The sequence below is a fragment of the Callospermophilus lateralis genome, chromosome 2 (assembly GCF_048772815.1).
Source record: "Callospermophilus lateralis isolate mCalLat2 chromosome 2, mCalLat2.hap1, whole genome shotgun sequence".
Classification (NCBI taxonomy): domain Eukaryota; kingdom Metazoa; phylum Chordata; class Mammalia; order Rodentia; family Sciuridae; genus Callospermophilus; species Callospermophilus lateralis.
This window is the reverse complement of record NC_135306.1, coordinates 103400659-103422300: the sequence shown is the minus strand read 5'-3', so window position 1 is coordinate 103422300 and position 21642 is coordinate 103400659. Positions and strand designations below refer to the sequence as shown.

Sequence of the window (21642 nt, the reverse complement as noted above, 5' to 3'; positions counted from 1 at the left end):
AATCTGAAACGTCGGGATGGAGTCAGGGATGCAGAGGCTGTAAGAATGAAGACAAAGCCATAGGAATGAACGCAGAGTTGTTCAGACATTGTAAGGATTACTCCATCAGCGCGACATGTGCCTTCTAATAGATACATGACTATCAAATTATTATATATATGTGTGTGTATATTACACATTTTACTTGAATCTCATTTACCATTATTATTCCTCTTAGAGGTAATGCTAAAACTGAATGTCAAACTCTAGAGGGAACAAAATTAAGCCATCTACAGTGTAATATACTTATAAAAAGTGTGAAAGAAAACTTTAGTCATTCCTGACATTCATTCTCCCTGTCCCTCAGTAATAAACATCCTGATTTTTTTTATATGCATATATTTTATTTTATTTTTTTAATTAATTTTTATTGTTGGTTGTTCAAAACATTACATAGTTCTTGATATATCATATTTCACACTTTAATTCAAGTGGGATATGAACTCCCATTTTTACCCCGTATACAGATTGCAGAATCACATCAGTTGCACATCCATTGATTTACATATTGTCATACTAGTGTCTGTTGTATTCTGCTGCCTTTCCTATCCTCTACTATCCCCCCTCCCCGCCTCCCTCCCCTCTTCTCTCTCTACCCCCTCTACTGTAATTCATTCCTCCCCCTTATATTTTTCCCCCTTTCCCCTCACTTCCTGATTTTTAACTTGGCACACAGCCATCTAGAAACAGAAAGCATTACTCAGTCCTTTGTACTGGGGGATTTTTCTGTGTGACTAAGTCCTTATGAAAGGGATATAGGTGGAGTGAGGTTCAATACTTCTAATCAGTGTCCTTCAATTCGGAGGACATTCCCTTCTCCTTTAGTATATTTCTAATGGTCAAGTTGTAGAGATGAAGGAGGAATATGCAGACAATAAGAGAGACAACAGATGGAAGCTGTATGTAGAACAGTAGAGCAATATAGTAAAAAGATACTGTTAGGAACCACAGAACCCGGCTCATCTTCTCTTTTAAGGCAATGCAGAATGTGTGCAAGTGAGAGAGAGAAAGTGATGGTGAACATTCATATCTATCATAAGGAGTAGAGAAGGTTAAAAAAATGATTCTGCCTAAAGTCCACTGCTGTGATAGCCTAATGGATCCTAAAAATGCTAAGGGTAAGTAGGGAGCTATTTTCTATTGAATTATTTGTTTCATTCAGAAAAATAAAAAAAAATTGTGCATAAAAACATTATCCTAAGGATAGATTATATTATATGGTCTACATTCTCTTCAGTTATTTAAACTTTTCATTATATGTTTTCTCCTGAAATCATATTTAATATTTTTATATATTTTTCCTCCTTTGTAATAGATCTAATTTATCAAGGTACTTTATTATTCTTCATTTGAAAAGAGCTTCCTCTCCATTATAGAATCTGATAGCTAGCAAATATTTCAATAATACATCATCTACAAATTTTCAGAATTACGACAATAGAGGTATTTCTATTCTGTAATAACTTTGAACACTTTGAATGCATAAACAAATGATTGGAAAGGTAACCAAAATTCCATAGTCATTTATATCTATAACCCTTAACATGAAAACATTTGCAGAATGCTATTTTTTATGCCTAGAATATTAACTAACTCACAAACTTACAAACTTTGTAAAATGCCCCCAAGCTATATTAATGGAAAATCTATATATATACATATTTTTTCTACATTGGCATGTACACATAAGCATAGATATACATAAATTCAGATATTTTGGAAGAAAATTAAATTGGTATATGAAAATAAGATATGATTAGTACATAGAAATCATGAAGTAAGTTTCTTCTAGTTTTCAACAATGGAGAATATCCTCTTTAATTACAATGCTGTTTGTATAATTAGATAACTATGTGTAAAGGAATTAATTTGTACCTCTTTTAAATCACCGACAAAAATTAACTCAAAATGGATAATAGACCTAAATGTAAGACACTATAGTGATTTAAAAGAAAAAAAAAGACTAAATCATTGTGACCTAAGATTTGATGATTTCTTTTAGATAAAATGTCAAAACTCAGGGCTACATTAGGAAAAAAAATGATAAATTGGACATTATGAAAACATTTTCAAAATAGTTCTTTAGAGAATACCATTAAGAAATTCATTTTGGAATTGGAGAACATAATGCTAAGTAAAATAAACCAGACAGACTCAAGGGTCAAATGTTTTCTCTCATATGTGGAAACTAGATCAAAGATCAAAATAAAAAAAAAAAGGTGGGAGTGGCAGGTGCAAAGGAGGAATACCATGAAAACAGAAGGGATCCGTGGAGTAGAGGAAGGAGATTGAGGGAGTAGAAAGTGAGATGGGAAAAAGGAGAAACAATGGAATGGATCTGGAAAGATTTCTTATGTATATATGTAAGTATCCCACAGTAGATTTTATATCCATGTATATACATAATGCACTAATTTAAAAAACATGAATAAATAAAGGAAAGATCAATAGAGGAAAGGGAACAGAAGGAGGGCATGGGAAGGGAGAACATGAAAACTGGGGACTGAATTAGAGCAAATCATAGTCCATGATTGTGTGATTGTGCCAAATTGAACTCCAATATTATGCATAACTATAATGAAATAATTTTTAAAAAGGTGTTCAGTCCATGCATAATGGGAGGGAAAAAAAGCATTTGGGGCCGGGGTGGGGGAACACACAGAATGGGAAAAAATCTTTTAATGTATATTAGATTTACTGGATATTAGTAATATAAAAGAAAAGGTAGTAGTCATTATAAATAAAAATATCTTCAAATTTAGTGAGGGAAAAAACAAATAGCCCAATTAGAAAACAGCTAGAGGACCTCAATAAATAGTTTTCTATGTTGCATGAAGCCATCCGTGAAATATGTGAGGACCTTTTTTTCAGCATTGTAGCCAGTGAGGAGGTAGATCCTTCCCATGGCAGTCCCACCGGGTGAGATCACCCAGATGCAAGTGAACTTCCCCTCACCTGTGCCAAGACGACTTCTGCAGCACTGGAGATGGATGTGACCCCTAGCAACTGAGTAGCCTACCTGTCCCCACCCCCTCTCTATCCTGTTTTGATGAAGAACTTTATATGAAAAGCCTTTGATGTATTCCCATGTAAATAAAGCAAACCCAGGCTCCTTTCTTTCTTAGAAGGTGGACCCATCTGGTCAGCTTTGCCCATCTTTGCCCCTGCTTTGAAACAACTTTTCTGTGTTCTGTTACTTTTCTCATTTCTCAGCCAGCCCATCCCTCCAGAGGGAAACCCATTCCCTTTCCCACAAGGGACATGGGCGCGACTATGTAATACATACAAATGATCAATAAGTCCCTGAAAATAGGTTTCTCATGATTAATTATTAAGGAAATATCATTTAAAAACAAAGTGAGAAAATATTTCACATTTATCAGGAATGTTATGATCATAAGTTGAGAAGAAAACAAGTGTTGGGAAGAGTGGGAAGGAATGTGAACCCTCATCCATTGCAGGTGAGACTGAAAAAATGGTACAAATGTTAGAAAAACAGTTCATTACTTCATCTTATGAAACATAAAGTTACTATGTCACCCAGCAATTTTACTGCTGGATACATACCCACAAGAAATGAAAACATGCACATTGTTTTTGTGTGCAAATGTTCAATGCAGCTTTGCTCATAAGACCAGAAAGTGAAACCCACACAAATGACCACTCAATGATAAACTGATAAGCAAAATGCAATATTTCAAGATAGCACTGAGATATAGCACATCACAGATGGGTCTGAAACACTCTAAATGAAAGAAAATAGACAGAAAAGATCATGCATGGTATGACACCATTTATAAAAAGCATCTAAAACAGGCAGATTTGTTGTGACAGAATGTAGCTTAGTGTCTGCCAGGGAATGTGGGCAGGAGGTGCTGGATGGGACTGCTAATGAGTATAAGCTATTTTTGTGGTGGTGGTGAACATAGTCTCCAGTTAAATCGTAGCCATGGGCATAAAACTTCTTGGATACACTAAAAATTATTGAATTCTATACATGAGAAAGGTTAATATTGTAATATATGAGTTACATTTCAATAAATTGTTATAAAAATTAAAATGACTACAAAAGAGTGATGACACCATACTTACCCTACAAAACATTCCATCAACCAACTACTTGATTTTTCACTTTCCTGTAAGTCTTATTCATCTAGGTTGGGCTTGATGTTATCAGAGAAAATTATAAATGAGTAAAAAAATATTCTTAAGGAGGACTGTATTACAAATGAGTTTAAAAATTATAAGAAAATCCCCAGCAGATTGAAGTTGAGTACCAGAATTTGCTTCCTGATGTTCACTCTCTTCTGACTCATCAGTGGCCTTGTGCTGGATTCTATACTTAACAAAAAAGCTGAAGTATGTCTACAGTAAGAAATTGTTAATTCATAATGCAGCCAAAATTTGGCTGACTTTGTAAACTCCTATTGTATTATCTGCTTCCATAAGTGACCTGCTATAAATACCTAATATGCATAGAATTATTCAACATTTGTCCTTTTCTGATGCTTAGCAAAGCTTCCTCCAGCTTCATTCATTTTGTGTAAAATGCCAAAATTTTTTCAGGGAAGAAAATATTTTTGAGTTCTTATAAAAGAAAACAATGATGACTAAATTATCAAAAGACTGACAAACTATTCCCAGATTTTGTGTTTCATTAAATTTTTACTCTTTGATAAAGTAAAAAAATGAATACTCCCAGGTTATCCTGATTTTAATAAACTATTTGTTTAATCTCTTCTATGGACGTGACACAGTTACATGGTATAAGTGAAATGGAGAACAATGTAGTTAGGTGGACAGAACTACAGATCACTCCTAACGTGAGAAATATTGAGCTATCTTTCCAAAGAACATCTTTTTTAGACTTGACTTGAAAAAAGCAATAAAAAACTAAACCATACATATCCGCAGATGCATATGTATATGCAGTATATATAAAGTAATAATGAAGAAGCACGTGGTATTCATGAGTCAAGAATATGCACTTAGGCTACGCATGGAGACTAATATTAGCAAACTAATAAAAAAAGTTTGCTCTGGGTTTTCAGTATGTTGATATGAATAATACACATAATCTTTTCTCTTCAGAATTTTAGGAACCTAGGAGACAGGAAAGCCAACTAGACCCTGTGGTAAATACTTTGATTGGATCGGTGCTACAGGACACAGTTACTGAGTTGTTTATGTTTAATATATCTTTAATTATTTTGTGTGGTGTTGGCTTAAGTCTCCCCTTCCCCACATACACATATACACAAACATACAGAATGGAACACATAAAAGAAAATAGTTTTAATTTTTAAAATGGAAAAATTGAAAAAAAAAAATTGCTGAGGTGGTCACAGATGAGGTTGATGTACTCCCCAAACAGGACTGATGCAAAGTTCCATATGGGAAGCTCCGGTTGTCGGGGTTTAGCCTTAACTTTACTTTGGAACTTTGTTAGAAGGTATTTGGGATTCTATCCATTTTTTCTGTTGATAGTCAGATGCCAATCTCTGCTTCACATCCGGGTCTCAGGGACATCCTGAAAATTTCACTCTTAGAGTAAGGGATCTAATCTTCCACGAGTCTCACATAGTCCACATCCATCGATGTGAATTTCCTAATATCAGATCTGAAGAGCAGACATGAGTGACTGACGGGTTTCTGGCCTCTTCCCAGCTGCTTGTTGGGCCAGCAGCAACAAAGAAAACTCCATTCTGTCTCCCCTCAGTATTTCCAGCCTGGATCTCCCTGGGCATAATTCTCTCTGCACCAGTTTCAGTCACATTGGTCCAGGCACACTCTGGACCCCACAACAGGTGGCTTCTGGGTCAGGTTGGCAATGACGTTTATGAGCTCGTAGTCTCTGGCCTCTGAAAGCTATGACATGGCCTCTTTCAAATAGATGGATTCTGTAGTAATTTTTGTTTTGACAGCTGAGAGATTATAATCACTTTTCAATCATCAAATTGTGCCACATTCTCTGGATCAGTTAAGATAAGTCTCTTATTCCACAAGTTCTCCCAAATCAAATCACCATGATTTTTCCTCTATGTTTCTGTTATCCCTACCCTCAGCTGTGGGCTGGGATAACATATTATTTATTGTCTTATGATGAGAGCTTCTGAATTTCTGTGTTTCTATGATTATTTTACTATTCAACATTGAATTTCAGTGAATTTCTTCAGTCACCTACTTGCTGAGAAACAATACTCTAGTTGCTTGAATCTTGAGCTGAGGAGCAATTGGACAGTGTACCCTACCCTTCCTCTAATCTGCCATCTTTAATCTCCCCTTACTAGTTATTATTTTAAATATTATGTTTTTTCCTTTTTTCTTCTAGGATTTCCATAATGTATACATTACACCTTTTGAAGTTTTCCCATAGTTCTTAGACATTCTGTTCTATTATTTTAATCTTTTTTTCTTTGCTTATCATTTTGGGAGGTTTCTATTGAGAGAACCTCAAGCACAGATTCTTTCCTTAGCAGTGTTCAATCTACTAATTAGCTCATCAAATTTATTGTCATTTCTGTTACAGTATCTTTGATTTCTAGCATTTCATTTTGGTACTGTCTTGGAATTCTCTACTCTAATAACCTTGCTCACTTATTCTTGTATAGTCTACTTCATCCACTATAACCTTTAGTATATTAATAATAATTGCTTTAAATTCCAAGTCAGTCTGATTCCAACATATCTACCATGTCTGAGTATGGTGTGATGCTTGCTCTTTATCTTCAAAATGTGCTTTTTGTCCTTTGTCTTTTAATTTTTTATTGGTAGGTAGACATGATATACTACATAAAAGGAAGAGTTATAAAGAGTCCTTTAGTAATGTGGTAGTGAGGCGCAGCGGGAGAGAACTATTCTATACTTTTATGATTAGGTCTCAGTATGTTAGTGAGAGTCTGCCTCTGTATTGTGAACTTCATAGTGCTCCTCATTTGCCCCTTTGACTCATGTGGAATAGAATAGTTAGAATGGGTTAGGGTAGACATTTCTTTTCTATATGGATGTTTAGAGCCAGCTGGGGTTGGGTGTTCCCTTTTCCTAAGGTCAGTTAGGCTATGATCAAACCCTGGCAGGTTGAGATCTTTTCAAATAGATTCTCCTGAGGTCAGACTCTGCCAAGAAGTGAGAACTCTAATATATTTTAACATGGTTTCTTCCCTCCACTCCACAACCCTCCCAGTGGAAGCGGTGGGATTTATCTCTATTATGCACTTGGTGGAATTCCGGGAAGCAAAACTTACCAAAGTGTGGAGATCCTCTATCATAGGTCCCCTTGAGTCTTTCATTCATAGACACGTCAGACTGAACCTCCAGCAATTCATCAATTACAGCTTGCCACAACAACCCTGGTTCCTGGGGAGGCTTTGGTTCAGGAAGTTGTAAATCTCTGTACTTTTCTATTCCTCCAATCTTGGGGAAGAAGTTTACTCCATGGGTCAAGTTAGAGTTGTATATTTTTAAATTTACTCAGCTTTTTATATTCTGTTATAATGGAGTGGTGACCTGAAGCTCCTATATTCTACATCAGAAACTAAGTGTTTTCAATAGCTCTTTTAGGATCAATCATTTGTCTTTATGAGAAAGAACCGAACCACAAGAGAATTTTGGAAGTTGTTTTTATATATTAAGGAGATCAAAGAACCTGTGATATAGACTTGAGATGTTTTATTTCCTGTTTCTGTAATGGAGAAATCATGAGTTCAATGTAGTCCATTAAGAATCTGAAATTTGACAAATATCTGTCATTCTGTTGTTACCTGATAACTAAAAAGTACCCAAAACCATTTAAGAAGGCTCCAGAGACTTAATATCAATCAGATGAAAACAATATTCTGATAAAATTGAACTGTAATTTTTGGTGGACAAAGGGCCTTGAACATTGTTTTCAGCTTTTTCACATTGTGAAAAAGGGTTTGTGAGTTTTAGATCAAACATATGCATCCTCAATCCTTTATTACATAATGTTTCTCTGTAATCTTTTAAAAATTCTTGGGAATACATTAATTTATGTAGCTTCTCAAAAATAAACTGTTTCCTAATTTGTACATGGAAACAATATAGTTTACAGTATTTTCTCCATCAAGAATGTACTGTTAGAACATCCCACAAAGACTTACATTTTTATGGAGAATTAGTGTGTCTGTAATTGTTGGGAATGTTAATGAAGTTGAATTATTATAGATCATGAAATGTGAAAAGAAGATAGTTTTGAAAAATTACCAGAACTTATTTTTGCACTCTTTTGTCAATGTTTCTAGCTATTTATTATTAGTTATTATTTGATAGAATGAAAATAAAAGGCATTTAGGGTAGATAAGTATTGTAATAATTAATAGATTGTCTATAAAAATTTCTGTGAAATTTTCTGCTTTCCAAATTGTGCGAGAGATACTACACTTAACTGCTCTCATGATACTAATTGGTGTCATAATGATGCATCTCTTAAATAAACCAGATCATATTCAGTTCTTTTCTGTTATTCAAAAATCATTTATATCTACAAACCTAAAAAAGAACTATGGTATGAATTCAGCAGCATGCCCTTTCAGAGATTCGAATGTTAGGAAGGCATAGAAATTACACGATTATTAATAATATTTAGAAGGAATATTAAATTTTAGTTTCTAAGTTCTTACTGGATATTTTTTCACATGTATATCCTGAATCATAAGAAAAAGTATCTGTTCCTCTGGATGTACATTAAATTCATCAATATTGAACCTTTTTTCATATGTATTTCCTGAATCACATGAGAAAGTATCTGTCCCTCCAGATGCACATTAAATTCGTTAATCTTTGAGATATTGGGGTTCTAGGAGCCAGGACTGATTATTTGATTGTTGGTATCTTTTAGAGCACAACCATCTTCTACCCTCTGCTAACATAAATACAAGTAGTATGTAAATAGTTATTTTATATGAATGCTTTTAGTTTTTACTATAAATGTATGAGCTTAAAAGAGTAAAACTTCACTTCTCATTTAAAGAGGTGGGCTCTACCTCTATGAGTGAGGACATTTCAGGACAGTTATCTGGAGGGAGAAAGTCTTCAAGCTTACCAAATGCTGGAACTCAGTATTAGGAGTTAAGGATATATGCTGTAATTTCTGAATGAAGTAAATATGATGCAAATTTTCTTTATGTTTCATGATAACCTGAGGCATACTCTTGGGAATCATCTTCAGATTGTGAAAAATTTCTGTAGCTCTGGGACCTATTGACTTCAATTTAATATGATCTTTAGAGATTTGTGTCCCTCTCCTGAGCTATAACCTGGGGCCATAAGGTATTCAGGGAATAGTTAATGATTGCAAGGTGGCCAGGAAGACATCTCCATGCCTGCAGAATAAATTTGTGAGAAATTCTTCCCTCACACAGGGGCAGTTGCTCTCTGTATCAAGTCTGTTTGAGGGCAGTGAAGGCATAGTGGGAAGAACACTAAACTTGGAGTCAGATTTGGTTATGAATTGCTCTCCATTTTTTACTTTTATATGAGTTTGAATTTCAGTGTCCTTATATGAGAATTGGAGTTCATTGACAATACCTCACAGGGACTTAGGAAAATAAATTAGGAATGCATAAAATTGCCTTATAAAAATAAAGCAATATGACAATATTATTATTTAAAGTCACGATTATTTCTGAATGAGTATAAGATTCATAAATTTAGTAATTGCTCAAAAACACATTTCCACACTTCTATGAGTAGGACCCAACTCTTCTCACTTGCAGATGTAGAAACTTGATAAGTTCATTTAAATGAATTGTCTCTCAGTTTCTTAATGAATATGGAAATAAACACTATCTGTCTCAGAGAACCATGGTAGCGACTAGAACAGTTAATATACGCTAAGCATTCAGTATAATGCCTGCACACACTTGTTTTCAGCATAACTATTGTTTTCTGTTTGTTTTTGAATTATAGCTCATGCACAAAAGAATCCCCATGAACTTCTCCAATCCTGAGGCTTTTCTTCAGTGCAATTCTGACCTTCTCCATGGCATGTGCTTGTTTTCTTTGAGAACACATCAAAAATTGTCCTAAAGGGTTTTTATTGTAAGTACTATAGGTATAATCATATTCTTATTATTTTTAATGTGGATAAATCTGTCAAGTTTAAATCAAAACACTTTGTCCACTCAGATATATTAAAGTTGATAAACTCTGTGATAAAATCAAAGAATCTAAATATTATTAGAGATATAAAGGGTAAAGGTAATGTAGCCTCAAATTCTAAATAAGAATCTTTCATTATGTTCCTGAAAGAATCTTTTAATCAGCACTTAGATCCCAATCTGATGGTGAACTCCTTAACAAGGCAACCTATTTCACTGATTTTTTTTCTTTCAGTATTTCAGCAAAATCTAAATTTGTATCAGTTTCACAGCCTTTTACTGGTTGTTTACCATAGAGAAACACACAATAAAAATATACAGAAGCTTTTCAGGTATTTAAGGTCCACTCTCATGTCTTTCTTCTATAAATAAAATACCCAATGGGAGCTCTGACAGCAGAAGTGTTAGAAGGACTGGCTCTGGAATGGAACCTGGGTTTTAATTTTACATCAGACACATTCCGACTGTATGATCAAGTCACTAAAGCTCTCAGTGTTTTAATTTATGCCTTTAACTAAAAAAGTTGTTTGAAACTTAATAAAGAAAAAAAAGAAACTACTGAACTTAAAAAAATTATAGCAACTTGCTAATGTTCAATCAACATTAACTGTTATTTACATTGTTTTTGTTGTTATTGTTGTTACAAATGGGGTGGTTTATTGCTGTTTTACTAATTTATAATCTACCTTTGAATGTACTTAGTTTATTAGTGTTGTTTTCAATGTATATTTGCTAGAAGGACACATTATTATTTAACAATTAAATTAATGTTTATTATTTTATTTACTAAATCCCTGAATGTTTATATAATTGAAGTGGTGATATTGCAGTATTATCATGAAAGACTTAAACATGGAAGAGATAAGCAAAAAAAAAAAAAAAACCAAACAAACAAACAAGTACTGAACACAAAGCCTTTAAGTCCTGGTTGGAGTCAATTCTCCAGGAGAGCTGACTGGAAAGGGAGGTAGGTATTTCTCATTTCAGCACATCTCACTATTATTTTATTTGGAAGGCAGTGCAGATGATTTTACCCTAGTTGCTCCCTCTGAACTACCAATGACTGAAACATGAGAGATTGACAGAAGGATCTGAAGGCTGTGATCCAGAGGGAACAGGTGAGTGCAATCTTGATAATACATGTCCTTGACACCTTCCTACACAAACACAAATCTATCTGATGCTGGGATACTTTGCTCTTTTGGGAACCAGAGCATGCAGCTTGGGTTTCCTTTCACAGTACTACAGAAATCCCACCATGTTCCCTGTGGACAATGTGCTTATGTTTTTCCTCACTTCTTCCGCCTCTTATTCACTGAGGTACTGACATCCACATGTTGCAAGCTGCTAGATTTTTAGTTCTTTGAAAAATAACCCTTGGATAGGACTTAGAAATTAAGAGAATCACAGACTTTATGTCTAACACACAGGTTCATGTAAAAATTTGGATAAACTCACTGCATAAACACATGGAAGTAGAAGTCCTGTTATTCCATGTTTTTGTAACACTCCATTGTGTCAGTTTGGTTTCCCCCCTATTATAATAGATGTAAGTGTTACTCCTTGTGGTTTAACCTACATTTCCTTTGACTAACAATTTTGAGTATTTCTCATGCATTTATTTGCCATTTGTATGTCTTTTTTATTAAGTGCTCCAATTAGTTTCCCATTTACTTGAGGAGAGAAAGTGTTTGATTTGTATTAAGTTTGAATAGTTTTTTTAAAAAAAGATATTTTGAATATTTTGTCATATACCCAAGTTGTAAATATTTTTGACTAATTTTCTTTTAATTCTCCTGTGATTCTCACAAAAGACTTTCAATTTTTAAAATTAAATATTGAATAAATTTTAGACTTAAATTTATATGAAATCTTACCATTAAGGGTACTGGTACTGAATATATAGGAGCTCTGAGCTCCCATATATATTCATCTTTATGAATACCTAGGTCACAAAGATATTGTTTCATTTGTTTCCAGCAATAGCATACTGTCAAATTTTTCACTGAAATCCATGATCTCTGTAAGATTTTTATGTAAGGCATTAGGTATAGAATTCTAGAATAATTGTGTTTTATTATCTTTATATTTTGCTTTTCTGTAACAATGTTCAAATGATCCAGAACTAGTGTTGAAAAGACTTTTCCATTTACTTGCCTTTGCATAATATGTTAAAAATCAATGACTGCACATTTATAGGTCTCTTCCTGGGTTCTTCATTTTGTTTTACTGAGTTCCGAGTCTCTGCCTTCACCAGTATCACATTATCTTGATTAATTAACATTAATCAACATGTTTTAAAATCTGGTCACATGAGCCTTCCAACTTTGTTTCTCAAAATTGTTTTCTATTTTAAGTCTTTTGATTTAAATATGAACTTTAGAATTAATTTAATATCTGAAAAAAGTGGGGTTGTGATTGAGATTGCATTGGTTATATAGATTTGTTTGGAAAGAACTCATTTCTTAACAAATTTGAGTCATCCAACCCATAAATAGTTTGTTTCTCCATTTATATGTGTTTTCTTTGATTGCATTCATATTTTATTTTCAAAATACTGATCCTACACATAATTCACTAGATTTTACACTATATATTTTGTTCTATTATAAATGGCACTATTTGTTTGAATTTTAATTTCTATTTTTTTTGTTTACTAACATATGGAAATTCAGCTTGTTATTTATATTAATTTTGTATCCTGTGACCTTGTTAACTCTTGTAGATCCTTAGAGTTTTATTATATAGATAAATGTTGTTTTTGAATACAAATAGAAATACTTGGTTTTCTTTCTTGTTATTGACTAGGAATCCTGGTATGGTATGACATTAAGTGTTTTTTAAAACATGGAGTCCCTCATAAAGACCTCTTCCCAAAACAATGGATTAATTATCAGAATTTTGGCATCCAACACTATTCTATAATTTTAGTTCATCTTGAACTCAAAATCACAGGAGTAAAGCAGGGAAAGACATAAAAACTTGCATTATGTTTTTTCCTCTTATTCCCAGTCTGCCTTTTTCTGCTTACTTTTTGGAGTTCTTGGGAAAACAATTTATATTATTTTGTCTAAAGTTTTAATTACAATCTGTGAGATTTATTTACCATGGTGACTTTAATACAAATTGGCTAAAATGAAAAGTGCCAGATTATAGTCGGGGATTTTATTGTCTATATTTTATGTAGATCTGCCCCCCAAAAGGAAGGTAGATTGTTAAAACATGAAACCCACACATCCATCAGAGATCTTCTTGTTTGACATCACTGTGTACACTTGGAAGTACTGTCATCTGTTTTGAAATTCAATATTCCGACAAAGATGAGGAATCGCTCAGTGGTGACTGAGTTTGTCCTCCTGGGCATCCCACACACAGAGGATCTGGAGACCATGCTCTTCATCTTGTTTTTGTCCTTTTACGTCTTCACCCTCATGGGGAACCTGCTAATCTTGCTGGCAATTATCTCCTCCACTCGGCTGCACACCCCCATGTACTTCTTCCTGTGCAAGCTATCTATTTTTGACATATTTTTCCCCTCTGTGAGTTCTCCCAAGATGCTGTTCTACCTGTCAGGGAACAGCAGAGCCATCTCCTATGCGGGCTGCGTGTCCCAGCTCTTCTTCTACCATTTCCTGGGCTGCACTGAGTGTTTTCTGTACACAGTGATGGCCTACGACCGCTTTGTTGCCATATGTTTCCCTCTACGCTACACCATAATCATGAGCCACAGAGTGTGCGCCATCTTGGCTGCAGGGACCTCATTTTTTGGCTGCATTCAGGCCACCTTTCTGACCACTCTCACCTTCCAGCTGCCCTACTGTGGTCCCAATGAGGTGGACTACTACTTCTGTGACATCCCAGTGATGCTGAAGCTGGCTTGTGCAGACACCTCAGCCCTGGAGATGGTGGGGTTCATCAGTGTAGGCCTCATGCCCCTCAGCTGCTTCCTCCTCATCCTCACCTCCTACAGCTGCATTGTCCATTCCATTCTTCAAATTCGATCTACAGAGGGCCGCCGCCGTGCCTTCTCCACCTGCAGTGCCCACCTCACGGCCATCCTCCTCTCCTTCATGCCAGTGGTCCTCATCTACCTGCAGCCCACTCCCAACCCCTGGCTTAATGCAACTGTTCAGGTCCTGAACAACTTGGTCACCCCCATGCTGAATCCTTTGATTTACAGCCTGAGAAACAAGGAAGTAAAACATTCTCTGAGGAAGGTGCTACAGCAAGTGGCCTTCCTTCCTGAGAAGTAATAGAGGATTAGTGACTAACAGTCTAATGGCATCACAGTGTCTACAGAAGGTGTTTCCTTTTGTGCAATGTGGAATACAGTTATTATTACTGCCTCCTTTTACAGATGAAGCTAGACCTAGAGACATAGAGACAATACTCAAGGTCATATAACTAATAGACTGTTTTACCTTAGAAAGGAATATCTCTTCCCACTTGGCAAACTATCCTAAACTTTCTTTTCTTTTCCTCTCTTATTATTTTATTCCTCTATCCTCTGTTTCTCTTTTCATCCTCCGTACTCTAACACTTCTTCATCCTCACTGCATGATTTTTCTATTATTCCCTCACATGTCTCATCTGATGGTCTAGGAGTTGCTAAAAAAAATGGGAGAGTTTTATGCACATGATTTCAAATGGCATCCTGTGACTCCAGAAACATCCAGAAGTTAAAGGAAAGGACCTTTGAGTAGGACCAATGTTAGGTCTCTTATGGATGAATCACTGCACCAGTGGCTTTATCACCTACAAATTCTTTCTGTAACAGTAAATAAAAGAGAATGTTGTATGTATAATATGACAAAATACATTCTACTGTCCTGTATAACTAAAAAGAACAAATAAAATGATTTTTGAAAGACAGAATATAGATAGGAAGAATCCATGAATGGATAACAGATTCTGTTGTTTTTCAGTATTAGAAAATTTGAATTGGGTTTTGTATCCCTCAGCCAAGGGTAATGCAAAGTCCAAGTTGCTATGGCAGTGTGGTTTGGAGGCTTTTCTTATTCAAAGGCTTTGGCTTCAATGCCCACCCCCTGGCCTGCCTTTCATCTTTATTCTAGGAGGCTTGGCATGAGAAACTGTGATTATAGTCCAGACTGCAATGTGATGGAAAGAAAAAACTGTGAGTAAGGAGTGATAGGAAAAGAAGGGGGTGAGGAGAAGGAAAGGGGTGATGAAAAAGTAGGGAATGATAGGTAGAAGAAGAAGGAGGAGGAAGATGAGGAGGAGGAAGGAGGAAAGGTAGAAGGGGAGGAAGAAGAAGAAAAAGGAAGAAACAGAATTAGAGGCAAGCATTTTCTCCTTTTGGTTCCTTTTCTGGATCAAAGATCAGTCAAGGAATCTGCCAGACTGAATCAGCTAGAGCATGGATTTGACCCTCTTGTCAGGGTGGTGAGCCAATGCATGTATCGGAGGGAAGAACACTCTTTTCTACTCAGTTTTCTAAAGTTCTTTGCCATTTATTTTCTCTTACTTGGATGTCCTTTTCAGATGCTTCAACTGGACAAGCTCATTTTCCTTCAAGACTCAGTTCAAATATCATTTTCTATGTGAAACTTTATTTTGAGCAGGATCCAATTCCCACTTTGTCCATGTTTTGGACGAGCCTTAACAAAGTCTCATCATAATCACTCTATTGTGTCAGAATGCATGTCAAAAAAACATTTTCCAAGAGAAAAAGTGAGGCAAACTCAGGAAGGATAAGGGCAAAAAAAATATAGGGTCACTTGGGAACTGAACAGATAAAGATGTGAATCTAAGGTAACTTCTTGTTCTGGTGAACGGAGCAAAACCTCAGTTTCCTACTATCTGTCAGTTGTATTTGAGAGTAAGAGCATATTCTTCTTGTAGCCTCTTAAATGAGGCTTCAATGATAGTCACAGTCATTCTCTTTAAAAAGGCTTTATCATACAGAGGAAACATGGCAATAGTCATGTTTTTTATTTATTCAATATATCAATATTCATGGTGCCCTTACTTAGGGCAAGTGCAGGGCAGTGACATGTTCAGAGAAATAGTCAGCAAAATGTGGTAGGTGACTGATGTAGACATTCAACAGATACTGAGGATACAATGGCCCTCTTCTAATCCCTTCTCCTACTTACCTGAAGTTTAGTCCAAAAGAAAATATGTGATTGGGTAAGGAAATTTTCATTAAGGAAACATAGTATGTCCGGAAGAATTCATCTAACCTTTATCTCTCTCATTTACAGGTTGTGAGCCTCTTCAGTAACATGGAGATTATCATACTTACTTGTGTTGCTATTGTAAAGATTAGATGACACAAAAGTAAAATGCACATTCATCTTATTGTAGGCACTCCAGAAATATAATAAATATGACATTTTGGGTGTTTTGTCAATGTTTTCATGGCTAGCACCTTCATGTCTCTGAAAAAAAAAACTTTATATTAATATGGAAATTCTCATTATGTGATAGTTGACATGGGTTTTAATACTACAAATTCAGGGTTTGTTTTTTTGTGTGTGTGTGTGTCTGTGTTTTTGTTTGTTTGGTTGGGTTTTTTTTGTACCAGAAATTGAATACAGGGGCACTTTATCTTTGAGCCATACCCCAGCCCTTTTATTTTATTTTATTTTTATTTTGAGATAGGGTCTTGATACGTTACTTAGAGCCTTGCTAATTTGCTGAGGCTGATCTCAAAGTTGCCACCCCCCTGCCTCAGCCTTCCAAGCCTCTGGGATTATAGGTGTGCATCCAGCTGTATGTCTCCAGTATTTTAACACTCAAATGCCACAGTCACAAAGGTGATTTCCATGATTATAGTATTAAAATATAGCCATTCACTTCATCAGGCTTTTCCCACTTATCTTATTACACCTTTGATTCATAATATGGGCTATTAATAGGCAATATGTTGTATATTTCATATTGCTTACTGACTGTATCCCTAACTAAAACATAAACTCTGCAGAAGATGCTTTTTCAATTTTGTCTATTACTGTACATGACACCATATGCCTTAGAAAAAAAAATGAATTTTTGTAATCACACTCTTGTCTTGCTCCTTACGACAATAACAAGTCTCCATTAACTGCATTCTTTTTGATATACACCAATCCTGCCTTTTTAAATTAGATTTAAGTATTTGCCTTCAGTTCTAAATAGAAACTTCCCATGGAGGGGAATTCTCTTCTTTACACCAGAATTCTCACAGACCCATTCACAGTGAAAAGGAAAAAATACAGTGATCTTTATTTATACACAATGTAAACATTTATGTGGGAAATTTTATGAAATCTACTAAGAAACTACCAAAAATAAAACACACAAATTTAACAAGGTTTCAAGCTATATAACAGCTGAACCATAAAGTTCAGGTAGGGAAGTGTTTTAACCTGGAAGATTTTGTTTACGATTTCTACATTTTAGGCAAAGTAGTAATTCATTTTTAATAAGACTCAGGAAATTTTAAAAGTGTTTATTGTCCTGGCCACTGATATCAAAAATAGAATACTTCAATAGGGGTAAAAATTTGTTCATGCTCCCCTGATGTCAATCCCCAAATACCCTGAGTCCAGGCAACAAGGATCTCCTTATGTCACTATATATTTGTGCTTATGTTTCTGTAATTTGAAAAGAACAGGATCTGCAATATGAACTCTTTGATGTCAACATTCTTTCACTTAGCATAATTATTTTGCCATTCAAATGTGTTTTTTATGTGTACAAAGTCCCTGAGTTTTGTTTGTGAAGGAATATAACATCCCTAGGCATAATACAATTTGTTTATTTGTTGATTGATATTTCATTTGTTTCCAGGTTCTTATTTGTGTTATGACCTCAACTATCCTGTACATTGATAAGTCTTTGTAAAGACATGTGTCTTAATTTTTCTTGGGTAAATATTTAAGAGTGACATTATTCTGTCATCTTTACAACTTTACAAGAAATAAACTGTTTCTCAAAGTGATTTACACCATTTTACATTCCTATCAGCAATATAAGACATTTCCAGTTGCATGCTAGCATATAGAATTATTTATCTAAAGTGCTTAATGTAATGCTTTGCATAATGTAGGTACTCACAAATTTTAGTATAATTTAAGATACCAGAATATTTTAACATATGCATATAGTGCTTTATTTTATACTTCTGTAACATGCAAGGATAAAACAATTGAACAACGTTCTGTTTCTTATAATAAATCTGTTTACCCACATGTAATAATTCTCATCCAAACTTACTAAAATGCTGGAAACAACTTTTGTCTTCAAATACACACACACACATGCACATACACCAGTTGGGACTACTCAGCTTATGGTAATACCACACGTATTTGAAATTTAGTCAAAATTTGCCTATTGTAAGCAGGGAGAGGAGGAAAGCTTTAGTAACAAAATAAGAAGGCAAAGGAGGAATAACACAACACCCAGGCCCTCATTTGCTGCAATACAATAACGACATCAGGGGCTGGGTTTGTGGCTCAGAGGCAGAGTGCTCACCTAGCATGTGTGAGGCACTGGGTTTGATCCTCAGCACCACATAAAATAAGATATTAAAAAAATAACGACATCAAAGAAAGCCTGGGGAAGACAAAACAATGATATTTTTTTATAGGAATCAATTTAACACAAAGAAAAATAAGCACAGGAATAAATGTGAAATTAGATTAATAAGTTGACAGTCTAGTTTAAACTTGACTGTATTTGGAAATAAATACAGGTATCACCAAGGAAATACTTGAGTTACTACAGAAGCAAAATAAAATAATTCAGAGATATGCTGAAAATTATACCTTTCGTTAGTTACTGAGCTTAGAATTGTCCAGAAATTTGTCTCATTCCAAAATTCATGGTCTCTATGTTTCTACTTTAATGACAACCATGTATGATATATTATATTTAGTATTAATAACAAAGTACGTTTTCTAAGTTTATTTAGAAATGACATATGAATGGTCAGTACTACTCAGTTAATATAAGTTCAGTGAAACTCAGGAATAGGTCTTATCTCTTAAAATTATGCCATATTGCCATCTCTAAGAACTCAATGAGGTGAAGAAGCTAAGGTAGTCGATGAGAGGTCATCTGGAGAGAAAAAACCACCTTTGCCCAGTAAACTCGAGGCATTTCTGGTTGGCTGTAATACAAATTAGGGGGACAAAAGCATCATTGATATTTTAGCTGTAACAGATATAATTTAGTAAAGAATTATGAGAGTAAGTGTTCAAAGACATGGGTCCAGTCACATTAACTCTTTACAATCATTAGAATAGCAAAACTTTAAAGTCTGGAAACGATATTAAAGATACTGAGAAATAATGGAGATGAAACAATGGGAGGGCACTTAGCATGCACAAAGCCCTGGATTCAATTCGTAGCATCAGAAAATAATAAGAGAGAGAGAATGTGGAGTAACAAAAACACACATATATATTGCTCATGGAAATGTGGAACTACATAAAATCATGTTGCAAGTATTAACTTTTTAAATAAAACTAAATGTGCCAACTTTTTGCTCAGAAATTGCACATCTAGGTATTTTTCTTACATCTAACTTTTTAAAGTGGCTATTTATTAACTTCATTTTAACTGATTAATAAAAGCATAAAAATAGGGCATATTATTGGGTAACATGAAATTTTTAGATGTGTATACATTCTATAGTGTTTAAATCCTTTCTTCTAGGTTTTTTAAATGTACAGTGCATTACTGCTATAATCACCTGCTGTACACCAGTATTCTCCCTTCTATCTAACAGCAACTTTGTACCTGTTGTTGAACCTCTCCCCTGTCCTTTGCTCCTCTCCTCAGCATCTGGTAATCACCATTCAACTCTTTCAACTTCTATGAGATCAACTTTCAGATTCCATATATTAGATTATGTGGTATTTATTTTTCCTAGAGAAACTAAAACATGTTCACAAAATATTTGTTAGAGAGTGTTTACAACACATTTATTCATAACAAAGTGTGAATGAGGGGGATCCAAGATGGTGGACTGGAGGGAGGGTGCATTCTTTGTCTCTCAATGACTCAGGATTCAAACAGAGGAAATATTGTTTCTATGCAAGGCAGCCTTCACTACCCACTGATTCCCTGCTGTTTATCCCTCATTCATCCACCAAGATCGCCAACCATCTACCAACATGTTGCCTGCCTTTTGAGCACAGATCACTTGCTGACATTGCCTATCATCCCCCATTTGCCCATTTGCCTACCTCTTGCCTGCCTATCCCCTGATAATATCCACCAGCCAATTGGCTGCTGTTAGCCTGCAGACAACCTACAGACCACCAGCAGATCACCTTCTGCCTGCTGCCCCCTGCTGCCTGTCACAGTTTCCACAGGTTTAGTTACATGTGGCTGCTGCCATCTTGGGTCACCAGCCAAGGCCCTAGGTTTGCCACCACCACTGCTACTGGGGCACAGCCACCTCAATCTTGGGGCACAGCCACCTCAATCTGGAGACACCAGCCAGGGCCCAGAGATACATTGTTGGTTTACATGCAGGTCTGGTTGCATCTGAGGTCTTTCTGCTGGGTATGCTAGTGGTTGCCATCTGGCTGCCTCTTTGCAGGGTCACTCCTTTGTGTAAGTGATCCCTGGTGGTCTCCCTGCAAGTTGAAATGACATTTAGCTCTTGGAACCCCAGCATGGCAGAGCCTGGGGAATCTGAAGCCCAGGTCTGACAGACTGCAGCTCGGCTTTTGTGGGCCAGTCTGGGTCTAGCAAGCCTGTGGAAAGCCTGAGACCAGGCACAGTTCCCCAAGGACAGCTCAATTGGAGAAACAGGAGAAAACTCAGCTCTCTCCAGCTCAGTGAGTCCTAAAGTGCAAAGGAAAGGAAGGGGATGGTCACAATGAGTGGAAAGACTGGAAGAAGGTATAAGAGAATCTTGCTACCAGCTCACCCACCCAACCAGTCCAGCACCCACCAGACTGGAGCTAACATCAAACTTCAGACAACCCCACCTATCAGTGGAGAAGGGAAGCTGAGAAAATTTTTGAAAGCCAACAGAAGCTGCCATTCAATTTTCCATTGAGACTTTCCTTTTTTTTTCTTTTGCCTTCTCTCTCACATCTCTACCATCTTTAAATCTAAATATTTTTCATTCATCAATTTACTAAGGAATAGAATGTCTGGATAGTATATCACAGTTTTGTTGTGTATCCTTATATTTTTACATTTTAAAAAAATCTTTGTGTATTTTTTCTCTCATCTATCTCTCACCTGTCTCCCTGGATTCTCTCTCTTACTTCTCTCATACTAACAGCCAACCTGTATTAATTACTCCCTCACTCTTACTATAAATTTTAACCTGTAGCATCTACCTCATAATCTTCTCATCTTATACTACTGTTTCCTCATTGTCCATGGTTAGAAACAGTAAACCCTTTTAGCAAACTTACTACTTATGTTGTAGACAATAATTGAACACATCATTTCTGTTTATTGCAACAAAACTGTAGATGCCTTAATAGGAGCTATTTGTTTTAAAGTT

The 21642-nt window shown here is 35.5% G+C and overlaps 1 protein-coding gene across 1 annotated transcript; it reads left to right on the top strand.

The window, feature by feature from the left end:
* Window positions 1-13477: 13477 nt before the first annotated feature.
* Window positions 13478-14410, top strand: LOC143391068 (olfactory receptor 10D1B-like). The gene has a single exon (XM_076843629.2). The coding sequence runs from the start codon at window positions 13478-13480 to the stop codon at window positions 14408-14410; it is 933 nt and encodes a 310-aa protein (XP_076699744.2).
* Window positions 14411-21642: the final 7232 nt, after the last annotated feature.

What these genes read in the sequence shown, in the direction of transcription:
- LOC143391068 (XM_076843629.2), top strand. Translation starts at nt 13,478, where the DNA reads ATGAGGAATCGCTCAGTGGTGACTGAGTTTGTCCTCCTGGGCATCCCA.